The sequence below is a fragment of the Pteropus medius genome, unplaced genomic scaffold, assembly GCF_902729225.1.
Source record: "Pteropus medius unplaced genomic scaffold, Ma_sr-lr_union100, whole genome shotgun sequence".
NCBI lineage: Eukaryota > Metazoa > Chordata > Mammalia > Chiroptera > Pteropodidae > Pteropus > Pteropus medius.
In genome coordinates, this window is record NW_024350921.1 from 3,910,808 (window position 1) to 3,924,778 (window position 13,971).

General features: G+C 43.0%; 1 protein-coding gene across 1 annotated transcript; it reads left to right on the forward strand.

Annotated features, from left to right (window-relative positions):
* The first annotated feature begins 544 nt into the window (after window positions 1–544).
* On the forward strand, window positions 545–10,753 carry ECRG4 (ECRG4 augurin precursor). The gene is made up of 4 exons (XM_039840154.1): window positions 545–828; window positions 4,848–4,895; window positions 6,830–6,987; window positions 10,314–10,753. The coding sequence occupies exons 1-4, from the start codon at window positions 750–752 to the stop codon at window positions 10,470–10,472; spliced, it is 444 nt and encodes a 147-aa protein (XP_039696088.1). The 5' UTR covers window positions 545–749; the 3' UTR covers window positions 10,473–10,753.
* Window positions 10,754–13,971: the final 3,218 nt, after the last annotated feature.

Genomic DNA, 13,971 nt, shown 5'->3' on the forward strand with positions numbered 1-13,971 from the left:
TCACTTATGTGCAAGGATCACAGAGTGCAGAGTAGGACGCTTTTGTTCTGCGAACACCTATGGAGCTCACCCAGTTCCTGGTTTTTGAAAGGCGTTTCTATTCCAGTAGTTTGGGGCGAGATGTTTTCCTGAGCTGCAGCTCTGAGCCCAGACTGTGAAGTCTTTCAGAAATCCCCAAACTCAGCACTGCCAAAGGCATCTTTAAGTGCTGAGAAGGGAATTAAGGAAATTCCAGAGGCCACTTTATAAGCCAAGGCGGGAGCCAGGCCCGGGCAGGAGCTGGCGCAATGCAAAGGCAGGGAAGTACTAGCGGGGAGTGACAAGGACAACATGGGCGGCCAGGGAGCCGGGCTGGTGCAAGAGGGGAAGGCAAAGAGAGGGGGACACCTGAACCGGGGTAGGGAGTCCGGCTTCCACTTTTCCCGTGGCCGTCAGCCTTTTCCCTCCTGGATGGCGTCAACCCCTCCCTGGGCAGCCGGAATCCTGCTGGTTCCCGCCCGCCACGCTGCGCCCAGCCCCCGGCAGTCCTCGGCGGTGCCAGCATCACGAGCATCCGTGGCCTTGGAGCCGCGGCCGGAGAGCAGGGCTCTTGGCTCACCGCCCGATGGCACCGCGCCCTCCCGGCGGGTCCCGCCCAGATAGGGACGCAGGCAGCGCATGCCCTCCTGCGCCCCTCTCTCCCGCGCGCCAGTCCTCCCGCACAGCGGCTAGCGGTGCACGCGTTTCCCTCCTGCCTGCCGAGTGCAGCCATGGCCGCCTCCTCCGCGCGGCCCGCTGTCCTGGCCATGACCTCGCTGGCATTGTTCCTGCTGCTGTGTCTGGGTCCAGGTAAGTGCGGCGATTCCAGGGAGCCAGAGGGAGATCAGTGATGGAGTTGGGGGCGTAGGGACCCACTCCGAGCCTTGGCAAAGTCCAAGGGGTGATAGGTCTCTTGGGTTTTGCACTTGCCGGAGTAGGAAGTGGTGTGCTTGGCCAGGAGAACAGAGTATCAACGTCAAGAGCAGAGTCTCAGATATGCGTGATAACCTTGGAGAAAAGTGAGGGGCTGAGGTCCGAAGGAGGGGCAGAAAGTGCAAGAAGGGGTACTGGGAGCTTAAATTGGGTGATGCTCCTCAATCCCCTTTTCATCCTTTCCCTGGACTAAGGGGTAGCCAAAAGGCATCATCACTGAGATATCCTTCCAGGCACTTCCCAGTCAGATCAAATACCAAATATGCAAAGCAACAAGCAGGCCTTCTATCCCATATGGGGACCTGCTCTTAAAAAAAAAAAAAAAAAAAAGCTTCATGGAGCCCCTCAGCGAATCCATTGAAAATTCCAGTTTTGTTCCCTATACAATGTGCACATTTACACACTACCAAAATGAAGCAATTTTGCTGGTGTGCAAACATCTGAACCTTGGGAGTCCACAGACCCCGTCTTAAGAAGAGCAATCTAAAATAATATGTTTTGTCTGGACAGTGCTACCTTCTGTGGCCTGATCTTTTGTGTTTCACTAGTGGCCTCATGCATGCGTGAGCGCCTTTGACGCTCACAACTCGGAGAGGCGGGTATTGTTACTCCAGATCTACTGCTAAGGGAACAGAGGCTGGAAGGCATGTAGTGACTTGACCAAAAACTGTGACTGGTGTTTTTCTCCTGAAAAATAGCTGGGCACTATTCTATGGAAATGGTAGACCCCTTGGGATACTTGGCTTCTATATTTTACTTATTCAAAGCGGGTATGGAAAACCAAGCTCCTGGCAGATGGGGGGAAGGAGGCTTGCAGGAAGAACCTTGAGGTTGGAGCTTGAGGTCCTTAGGACTGCAGGGGACTTGTGTAAGCAAGGAGGATAACTTCTGATCCAAATTACAGCCACTGGGGAAGCTAATCCATAATTTCCCATTACATGTTTATCTACTTCTCACGCTTTGTGTCCTCTGATTTTAAGAAGCACATCCCAATAAAGCGAGTGGGCATTGGCTATAAGCCATTTCTTTTCAAGACATATTTTATTTTGTTCATACCAATAAGGTACTGAAAGGAGTCAGTTAAAATATCTCAGTATCATCATTGAGCTGGAATGTGAAAGTTTTTATGACATAAAATGAAAATCTTTATGTAGAATTCCAAAGTGGCAATTTATGACACCCCAAAACATTTAATGGAAAAATTATCATTGCCATTCTTGACCAGTGATAAATTTATTAATAGTTAGCATCTCAAAGGGGCATATTGCAATTCTGAATCTGCTGGGAGATCTGTTCAAGATAACTAGATTTGAAAAATTCAGGAGTACCTGAATTATCGTAGCCCAGAAATAGGGACTGATGGTATTGGGATTAAAAAAATTCATACTACAGAAAAATAAAGTCACATTTATTCACTTGTTCTTTGTTTTTTTCTTCAAACAAATTTAGCGTCATGTCTAATCGTATGTGTTTATATTTCAGTGTGCAGTAATCGGCACACTGGAAAATTAATAATTCATAAGTTAGGATTTATCCAGGCTTTTCAGTTGTATTGCTGAGAGTTGGGGAAGCTTTCATTTCTGGAGCAGTAGTGACACATTTGCTGTGAGAAATTGCAGCCTCATCGCAAATGCCTAAACCCAATATCTATTTAAGCAGCAGACCACATTTCATTCAGTAATTGTTCATCACTTTTACAGAAGGCAAGCAGATGGAGGGACTTAATTCTGTATGGGAGATCAGCAAATATTAAGGTAGTAATGAATGCTAATGTCAGTGCCAAGGAACATAGCTGTCTGGGTTGGCAAATGTTCCCATCGATTTCTTCATCGACTCTTAAGGTTGGAAGGGAACTATAGCCTTTAAGAGTAGTCCCACCCTGTCTAAATAATCCCCGACTGCAGTGGCCTTGTCATGTTGTCACCTCTACTTATATATACTCAGAAGCCTTGAGCAACTCATGTGAAACCTCTTGGCACAACTTATGCCAATTGTGTGGCTGCTCAAGTGTTGGAAACCTTGCTTCCTTCCCTAATCTATGGTACTGTGACCCTTAGAGCCATAGCTCCCCTGCTACCCCAGAAGTTTCATTTCTCTAGGTTAAACATCTGAATTCCTTGACTTTTTTCTCATATAACACATGTTAGGGCTCTTTCCTCCCTGGACTCTCTCCTCTGACCACAACTCCAGTTTTTCTGTGACCTTCTGAAAGGTCACAGATGTTGTGAACTGAACCAAATAGTAGAGGAGTGGTCTGATCAGAGTAGTGAGAGAACAGAGACATGACTACTTCCTTTCTGCAAGGTGCTAGCCTTTCATTAGTGCAGCCTAAAATTGCAATTGCTTTTTAGACAGCCACATCACCGTAGACTGATGCGAGCATGGGTGATGGAAGCCACTGAATCCTTCAGTAGGTGTTGCATGCTGTGCTAATATCTAGGCCCACTGTCCAGCAGGCACCCAGCCCTCCTGTGGAAGATGTGAGGGCAATACCACCTGCAGGCTGTCTACCCACAGTCCTTCAGTGTGGTCCCAGCTTCCTGGCTGGCACACCTACTCTAGAGGAAGTTGGGAAGCACTCAAATTCGAATGCCTACCTGGAGCAAATAGGTGAAGTGGCTGTTTATGGACTATGGGGTGTACTGAGTGTCTTGGGCCCAGAGCTGTTCAAATTCAAATTTTGTAAAAACATTGGGACCACCAATAAAACACATCCACAGGAAAAGTTCAGTTGTGGGCAGCCAACTGTGACCTTCGGCTACAAATGCATTTTTTTCCCCCTAACTACCTAATATATTCTGAAAGCTGGGTTCTTAATCTTATTTGGGTCCCAGACACTTTCGAGAGTCTGGCAAAAGCTGTAACTCCTTTTCTCTGAAAACTATACCTTTGCAGATGGAAACCCAGGCTTCGGGGCCTGTCTGTGGAGCGGAAAGTTAAGGACCTGGCCGAGAACGTGGGCACCAAGATCCAGTGTGCGTCTCCGTCTGGGGCCAGACTAGCTCCTTATACCTGAAGCTGCTCAGCTCACTACTTATAAGCTGGGCTTTTCCCCAGAGGCTTTGGTTGCCCCTCCAGGGGACACGCTTTATACTTGTATGTAGCACTTAAGGATAAGAGGCGTGGATGGGTTCTTAAACCAGCTCTCCAGGCAGAGCAGGGGATTCTATCAGGTCAGAATGTTATTTTCCATTAAAATGATTGGGCTGATTAGAAACGCTTTTAGAACTGAATAAAAATAACACCCAATGGTATAAAGAATGCGTGATGATAAGATGCTCAGGGCAAGCTACACAACAGGGCTGAATTTTAGAGAGCTAAAGGATGTTTCTTGGCTTGTGGCAGCATAACTCCCATGTCTGCCTGCCTCGATCTTTACACAACTTCTTTCTCTGCATCCTCTCCGCTTCTTATAAGGACACCAGTCATAGGATTTAGAGCCCACCCTACATCCAGTGTGAAAGCACTTTGGGATCCTTAATTAATTATGTCTGCCAAGACCCTATTTCCAAATAAGTTCACACTCAGAGGTTCCAGGTAGATATGAATTATGGGAGGACCATGGAAAGTGAAAGTTTGCAGGAAGGTACATATGACAGATGGCTGGCCCTCATAAGATGTAAGGGCTAAAAGAACAATGTCACTTTGCCCAGGACTAGCTCAAATCATAATGCTCTTGGTCAGCCATGCCATTGTCACCAGTCTGAGCCATGGGCAGCCTAACCTGTTCTTCCTGCACAACACTGAATACAATAAGCATTAAACACCGTAATACTCTCAAGGTGCCAAATCAAGTGAGGGGCACCCAGTGAGTTTTTCCAACTCCGATTTTTGCATTTGAGAAATTAAAGGGTACAGTGCAACTCTAAATCTGACTTCTATTTTCATTCCTGCAGGTGGCGTAAGTGGAAATAAACTCAAGCTGATGCTTCAAAAACGGAAAGGTAAATATACCCCACTTGGATAAAGGTTGCATTCTTAATGGGATTGAAATGAAATGGCATTGTGGAATGTGCTCGCTGGAGCCTTGTGTTTAGGCAATCAGGAGTGTTTACGCCTTGAAAGGTTAGCAGATCTGAGGAGCTTATTCTGTGGGTGTGTGGTGTGGAATTTTATTAGATAAATATTGCCAGTAAATGATTAAAGGTTGTTTTTCTGAAAGCTGTCAGTGTGGATTCAGAAATAAAAGAAACGGTGCTACAGTGTTAATTGAATGCTGTTTATTTTAGAACCACAGTACCCTTTGGAACACATATCTAAATTTATAGCAACCTCAGTTGGTGGGTACCAGGGATTGTATTGTCCTGGTATTCTGTATCCAATTAGCTATTGGGGGAGGATGAAACAGAAAAACTGCTTTGTTACTTACACTTGTAGTGAAAAATACTCCTCAGGTAAATGTGGTAGACAGCAGCAAAATGTCAGAAATAGAACAGTCTGGGAGCCACACAATGTGAGTCTGTCATTGGTTCCATCCATCAGCCAAGTGTGTGGCTTCGTGAAGGCCATTTTTTCTCTTGGAACTTTCATTTTCACCTGTAAAATTACAAGGTAGCTATCTCTTAGAAATTAAGAAGTGTGACCACATTTCTGATGTGAACATTTAATCACTTATCCTTGTCGTTCTGAGTTAGCTCAGGTCTGCTCCCAACGGGGCTTTTAGTACTTACCCTCTTCCCAGCTGGTGCCCCGGGCCCCAACAGGCGCTGAGCCCCTGAGACACTTTTCAGGTCAAGAGGCTCCTGGGGGAGCTCTCAGTGCCTTTCCCAGACTTCCAGCCACTCCTGAGGCCCTGGTCCATCGCAAGCTCTGAGGTACCTCTCTGTGCTGGACAGCCAGCCTTCTCCTCAAGGATACCCAGGTGACAGGAGGTCTCATAGGGCCAGCCTGACAAGGTGGGGCCGGAGAGCAAACCACTAGGATGATCACAACCTCTGGGTGTACATCCTCAGCTTTTATTCAATTCAAGCCAAGAAACATGTATGGAGCACCTACTGTGTACAAAACATTGTAACAAGCCCTGAGGGAAACACAGATGAACAAGAGTGACAAAGCAAACCTGCTGATCTTTATCCATGTGACCAACGATCACATAGGGCGCTTTACTTCGGTTATCCTGGACAGCCTTCATACTAGTGCAGAGACAGGGACAATCAGTCCAGTTTTGTAGATGAGGGGACAGGGGCTCAAAACCAGGCCCAGGCGCAAACCCGGTGGCACGGCGGCTTCCCCGAGCACATCCTGCAGAGGTGGTGCCTTTTAAACAGCTGAGGTTGCACAGATGTTAGAGAAAGCTGTGTTAAAGCAGGTTTCAGTACCCTTCAAGGCTCAGTCTACGCATCAATGATTTGTGAGGCCCAGAGATGGTGACCCAGCGTGGCATCCCTTATCTCAGCAGCTTGATATGAGGGCTCGCTGCCCTTGAGGCTAGACCTGGCCGCAGCCCTCTCAGGGGCCATTCCAGTCTTTTGTTCTCTCTGGTGTCCTAAGTAAGCACAGCACTCTCTTCTTTTCGTTCCGATAACATCCACCAGGGTGGCACTAGACATCCCATTGTTCCCCAAACGTGGAGCCCAGGGGAAGCCATCAGCATTCTGTGTGAGGCCTGGTGCATGACTGCAAAGTTGAGCAGAATTTCATTTCCACCCTGGGCCTTAGAAGTTGAAGGTTGGCCCGCATACCTTTACCTGGCTGTTCTCAAATAGGAGAGCTTAACTGATGAGCCGCATGGAGACTAGTGATCACACCCCACCTAAGGATGGAGTTGAGTCCAAACCATCTTCCACATGTGGCACTGAGGGGATGGGGTGTATAACAGTGATTCACCCCAACAAGAAATAATTCTTTGTTTTTTGGGGGTGGGAATAAATCATTTCAGCACCTGCTCCAACTAAGACCGAAGTGGCTGTTGATGAAAACAAAGCCAAAGAATTCTTAGGCAGCCTGAAGCGCCAAAAGCGGCAGCTATGGGACCGGACCCGGCCAGAGGTCCAGCAGTGGTACCAGCAGTTCCTCTATATGGGCTTCGACGAAGCGGTGGGTATTCTCTCCTGCTGGGGGCCTGGCTTCCTGCAGGGCAGTGTGGCCGGGACAGGGGTATGGCTGGGGAAAATAGGGCACAAATATTAGGGTTCGTTATTGGCTCCAGAAGTACGAGCTCCCATTATATGTCACATGCTGTCCAGGCATTAGATTACATTACCATCCATATGAGGACATCAGCTGGAATTTTCCATCACACTACATGGAACCGGGAATCCCTCCCAACATGTTTCAGAAGCAGAATTCCAGAGAGGTAACTGCCCCAAATGGTCATGGAGAATCTGATTTTCCTAGGAACACTTTTAACAGTTTTGCCCGGGTGTCTCTAAAATAATTCACAACCTCCCCAAAACATTTTCAGCTTTACCTTAATAAATGTCAGAAACAACAGATCAATGCGAAGACCTGTGAGGACAATGGAAAGAGATGAAAAGTGACTTTTAAAGAGAGATGGGTCTTTGTAGATGTTGTTGGGATAACCTGTCTGTACGTTTACAGGAAAAGATGGTTCAGTTCATGCATCCAGGTAGCATGAGAGGACATATTCACTGATTTAAGGAAAAAGAATGTTTATAATCTCAGACTCCCAACTGGGGGGGCGGGTACAGGTAAGATAGCGCAGGGCTAAGATCAGGGATTCTGCTACACAGTGAGTGACAGGGCTGCACAGGGCTTGGGAGGAGCCACGGTGTACAAGGCATGGCATGGAGAACACTCAGCCTGCCACCTCAGCCAGCGAGCAATGAAGGGCGGCATCAGTATCAGGGCAGATGGAAGTGTTTTTCTAACGGGCCCATGACTCATATTGTGAATCAAAGGTGTATACAAAATATTGCAATAGGTGAAAAATTAAACATTTTATAGTTTTTAAAATTAAATTTATTGAGAAACAAAAACAAAAATAAATAAACGGGACTACATCAAACTAAAAAGCCTCTGCACAGCAAAATAAACCATCAACAAAGCAAAAAGATAACCAACCAAATGGAAGAAGATATTTGCAAATGATATTCCAATAAAGGGCTAATATCCGAAACACATGAAGGACTCAAACAACTCAAGAACAATAAAACAATTTAATTTTAAAAATGGGCAGGGAACTTGAAGAGATATCATTTTCCATGACTGCATAAAATGCAAGTCTGTAGACATATCATAATTTTCTTCCCATTCCCAACTATTGGATATATCAGTTGTTCTCCAATTACTTTTATTACTTCTCAAATATAATTTTTTTTTGTTGTGCAAATAGCTAAACTCTGCGCCAGGAATGATTCTAGTTCTTATATGAATTAATTTAACATTCACAACAATCCAAACGGCAGATACTATTGTTTGCATCTTTGAGTGTAGTTTGTTTCTTAGTATTGCATTCTGCCCAGTGGAGTTACTGGGGCAAATGTAGAATCACATTTAATGGTCATTAAGTATTGTCAAATTGCATATTCTTGCAAGTCAGGTATGAGGGCACCAATTTTCTCACATCTTCAGCAGCATCTGATATTGTCACTGGAAACTTAAAAGAATAAAATTACTTATTTGATAGATGAAAATGCTCTATCATCTTTTAGTATTTTGCATTTCTTTGATTACCAGTATTTGCAGTTCATGAAAATGGATATTAAAGGTTCGACATGGGGAAATGGCTAAAATAACATCTGATGACAGGTGAGGATCAAATAAGATTTGGTGAGGATAAAGGTGAGGATCAAATAAGATTATAAGAACTAAATATGCATAGGCAGGACTAGATGGAAATTCATCAAAATGACAGTAGTGGCTGTCTTTGGCAATGGAATTATGATCTCCCCTTTTCTTTGTCTCCCTCCCACATACGGATTTTAACACACGAGGCTGCATTATTCTTTAGTCATAATCATTTAAAAAATTTATTGAAAAATGTATTTAAGTCAAAATCTAAAACAAGATTGTAAATGAGAAGAATCAAGGAACAAGATTATTTCGCCATGGGAAAAACCGCAGTATTGGGAGACAAGCCAGCGTTCTTTTCAAGTTGGAGCCTGGGGTGGGCTCTGACAAAGCCAAAGCCCCTGGGCTAAGGAAACGGAGACAGGCATGGAGTCCTCCTCTTCCGTTTGGCACCATTGGCTTACTGCTCACCCAGCATGGATGGCCACAGAGAGCACTATTGGGCAAGGCCAGGGTTTCCAGCTTCGAGGAGTTCTCAAATATTAATGTTCACTGGCAGGTTTATTTAAAAAAAAAAAAAAATAGATTCCTGAGTCCCGGTCACCAGAAAGTTCGATCCAGCAGGCGTGCAGTGGTGCCTGGGAACCTGCATTTTACAGCACCCCTAGAAATTTGGTTGCAAGGGTACACTGGCTACACTTTGAGAACAGCTGGCCCTGAAGCCCAAACTTTTAAATGCACTCCAACTTCCCCAGGCCATCTTCATCTGTTCTGCATTTTTGCCCTCACACAAAACCTCTTACCAAGTCCTAAGCATCAATATGTGCAGGTTTAATCCAAATTTATCGTGCACCTTCACCACAGCCAACAAAAAAACTAGTCTTTCCTTTAAAAACAGGTTAATAGCAAAAGACTCATTGCCCAAGCTCTAAACTCAAGCATTATTCTAGGCTTCTTACTTAGTCGTCCTTTTTTCATTTTAATTAACTGCAAGTGTCTATTTTCATATGTATCGGTAATGTCTTACTTGTATTAGGTGACCCTCCAGTGCTGATGGCAGGTGTTTGTGTTAATAAGTGTTTGTGGAACAAATAAAGGCAGCAGGGCATGCCCTACCAACACCACTGTCAGGAGCACCCATAACACTCTGGCCTGTGGCTGTAATATGCCAGTGCCGTGGCTGATTTAACTCAGCCAGCATTGTTTAAGCATCTGCTATGTGCGCTAGAGGGGGCCAGGCACAGGGATGGGACAGGAAGAAGAGATCTTGTCTGCCACAATGTAAGACTAGTAAGACTTAACAAGTCTTGTATGGTGCCGGGGAAGGGGTGGGGGGATGTCAGATCAAGTTGTTACTGTATCTGGCAGATTTGTTTTATTTACCAAAAAAGAGAAAAGCAGATTAAGTCTGGGATATATTTAGAACTCATGTGACAGAAATTTTCACGGGTAAGGGTGTGTATTCCTTTGGAGAAAATGGGTTTTATCGGTCTTCTGTATCTGGCTGTAACAACCTCTGAGCACAGGAATACTATGTCAAGGAGTTATTCCCAGTGAGGGTTGTTAATCATAGAAGAAACACCACCACAGAGAAGCCCAGAGGTAAGATGTGGTCAGAGGTGTGTGTGTCCTTCAATTCCTTCTCTGTGGTTTTCTCTCTTCTCCTCCAGAAATTTGAAGATGATGTCACCTATTGGCTAAACAGAGATCGGAATGGACATGACTACTACGATTATCACCATCGTGACTATGATGAAGATGCTGCCATTGGTCCCCGGAGCCCCCACAGCTTTCGGCACGGAGCCAGCGTCAATTATGACGACTACTAACCATTTGTAACGCGGTGTGTGAGCAACCAGTAGCGATTCCTTTTCCTCTTCCCAGTGTCTGGCACTAGTTGGTTTCTGTTGTGCTTTATGTCAGCGGTTCTTTCTGTTCATTTTCTGTGACCAGAAAGGAAGAATTCAAACAAAGAATATAGATGGCTTTTGGTATTTCATGCAAGTTCCTAACAGTGCATTTTAGTTAAAAATAGCAATAAAAGCATTTTGTTAAAAAGAAAAGTCTCGGAATGGATTTGGATGAAAATTAAGCCGGTGACATTTTTTATCTCCTGGATGTTTCCGAACTTGAAGTGTCATCTGAGGGGCTCCTCTCCACTGTCGTCCCAAGCATAACCTTTCCAAGAATCCTTGCCGCCACCCCAGGCAGACCCTGGGACTCAGTAAGCATCTTCCATTTGTTAAAATTTAGTCCACGTTAACTGCAAGATACAAAACCAGCAAGAAAGTGTAGTTGAAATTATTTAAGGTTACAGAACGAGGATTTCTGGGTTCCGGGCCAGAGCTAAGAGCTGCATGTGTTCAATATTATCATCCAGGACATGAAGAGTAAGAGAAAAAAGCCGAGTTTGGTTGATTTCGCAGCCCCACCTATATTAAAAAATTAAACTTTGTCCAATGAAAGATTTGTTGAATGAAAGATTCAAGAAAGATTTAAGAATATACTTCACATCATATTTAAACTACCTGAGTGAATGAAAGGGAGGAAAGTGGTGTTGGGGTGGGGAGAGGGGATAAGGAATGTGGGAAGGAGGCGAGAGGGGAGTGAAGGATCCCAGCCATTGCTGACAGGAGGGAGCAGGCTCACAGCCTGTGCAATGCCTGCACAGGGGTTGGGGGCAGAGAGGTGGGGGCTTGTGTGAACACTACGGGGAGGTGCCACTCAGAATGGCTCTTATACTTCTGTGGGTCACAGACCCCTCTAATGGAAGCTTGTCTGTTTGTTCTCAGAAAAATGATACATAATTTTACATACATCTCTGAAACACATCCCCATTCTCAAACTGCGAACTGTGCATAACAAAAGTTTTGGGCTCAGTAAGGAAGCACTGGCTTCAGGAGAGCAGTGTTTACAATCATAACATTTGGGTAGTAATAATTTGTTTCTTCCTTTGGAATCTTTATGACTTTTGAAAATTTGTGGTAAAATATACATAATATAAAATTTACCACTTTAACATTTTTAGGTGTACGGTTCATTAGCATTAAGTAGATTTACACTGTTATGCAACTAGCATCATCATCAATCTCCAGAACATTTCCATCTTCCCAAACAAACCCTGTCTCCATTGAAAACTAACTCCCCACTCCCTACTCCTCACTTCTGTCCCTGGAACTCCCCATTCTACTTCTATCTCTGAATCTGACTATCCCAGGGACCTCATATAAGTGTAATCAGACAGTATTCATCCTTTTGTGACTTGCCTGCTTCGCTTAGCATAATGTCTCCAAGATTCATCCATGTTGTAGCATATGGCAGGATTTCTTTCCTTTTTAAGGCTGAATAATATTCCATTGCATGTTTATACCACATTTTGTTTTTCGTTCATCTGTCGGACACTTGGGTTGCTTTCGCCTTTTAGCTATTGTGTATAATACTGCCGAGAAGATGGGTATGCAAGTATCTCTTCATGTCTCTGAATTCAATTATTTTGTCATATGCCCAGAAGTGGAATTATTGGATCATATGGTAACTGTTTAATTTTTTGAAGAACCACCATACACGTTTTCCATAGCAGCTGCAACTTTTCTTTTCTTTTCTTTTCTTTTTTCTTGACTACTACTTTTCTTTTTCTTGACTGCTACTGGGCTGGCTCAAACCTCCGTGCAATGATAAAGAGGAAGGAAGAAGGATGATGGGGAGGATATCTTTACTTCCTTTCTAATCTGAAAGGGGGTGATTTCTGTGTCTCAACATAATAGATATTGTTTATAGATGTTTATTATCAAGTTAAGGAAATTTCTATTCTTTTTAAAAATATATGCTAAGAAAAAATTTTAATGTTATACATGAATGTTGAATTTCATGTTCTTTATCTATTAAGATAATATATTTTTTCCTTTTTAATCTGTTAAATAATGTGGTAAATTCTATTAATTAAAATTTGAATATTAATCATTTGAATGCCTGGAATATACCTAACTTGATCATGATTTTTTCATTCATTTTTGGATCTGGTCGGGTAATATTTGTTCAGAATTTTTGTATCCATGTTCATGAGAGTTTTCTGTTCCATTCTCTGTGTGAGAATGAAATTATCTGATTCCCAAATGTTTGGTAGCATTCAGAGAAAGCCGTTTGAATTTGGTGTTTTCTTCGTGTTAACATGTCTATTGACTACATTTTCTTTACAATTAAAGGATTATTCTAATTTTGTCTTTCTCCTTGATCTGTTTTGCTAACTTTTATCTTCCTATGTAGTCACTCATTATATTAATATTTTGAAATGTGTAGAGAGTTGTTCTTAATATCCTATCTGCTTTTCTCTGTTGCATCGGTGGTTGTGTTCTTTTTTCATTCCATTTTATTTGTGCCTCTTAAAAAATGAATCTTATCTTTCAAACCTGCAGTTTTTGCTTTGTTGATCTCTTCATATGTTTTTCTATTTCATAAACTTCTGTTCTTTTAATTTCATTCCTTCTGCATCCATGGGTCTTTGATTTATATTAGCGCTAAGTTCCATTTTGAACCTTCTGATTTTTTTTAAAGGCATACATTTAATATTCTAAGTTTCCTTCCCAGTATTGTATTGTATCCCAGGAGTTTGATATGAAAAGTTGCATGATAAAATTTCAAGAACAATTTCTCTTTTGACCCATGAGTTGGTAATGAGTGTTATTAAATTTCCAAGTAAACTAATTTTTCTAATTATCTTATTGTCTTTGTTTTCTAACTTAATTGCATTGTGGTTTTTTTTTTTTTTTAAAAAAAATGTGATCTGTCAGGTCCTGATCCTTTGAGTATACTGAGGTCGTCCAGCTGTACGCCCAAGCCTGTCAGCCCCAACGAGTATTCCCCATGTGCTTGAAAAGAATTTGTCTTTTCCAGACGTCAGAGGTGGTCAACTCCATTAGCTCCAGCTCAAAAGTGATACCGTTCACACTTTCTATTTTCTCCCTTTTTGGGGATCCATTTGATCTACTGATTACTAGTAAGTGTGTTAAAATCAACTGTGATGGATTTAACAAATTTTTCCTTTAATTCTGTCTATACGCAAATCCGTGTGATACACGCAGTTAGATTCGATACATCTTCCCAGTAAATGGAGTCATTTATCATTATGCAAGAAATTTCCTTATTTCTAATCATCTTTTTTTGCCTGGATTCTCTTGATAATACTGATATGACTGTACTTGCCTCTTTTGGTTACTATTTGCCTGGTCTATCTTTTCCATAACTTGGCCTTTTATCTTTCTATTTTCTTTAGGTGTATATTTTGTAGTACTTAGTTGAAATATGTTTTTGTTTGTTTTTAAAATATAGTAT

Coding starts and splice junctions, on each gene's coding strand:
- ECRG4 (XM_039840154.1), top strand. CDS start 750: ATGGCCGCCTCCTCCGCGCGGCCCGCTGTCCTGGCCATGACCTCGCTG. Junction 829..4,847: donor GCTGCTGTGTCTGGGTCCAG/GTAAGTGCGGCG, acceptor TCATTCCTGCAG/GTGGCGTAAGTGGAAATAAA. Junction 6,988..10,313: donor ATATGGGCTTCGACGAAGCG/GTGGGTATTCTC, acceptor CTTCTCCTCCAG/AAATTTGAAGATGATGTCAC.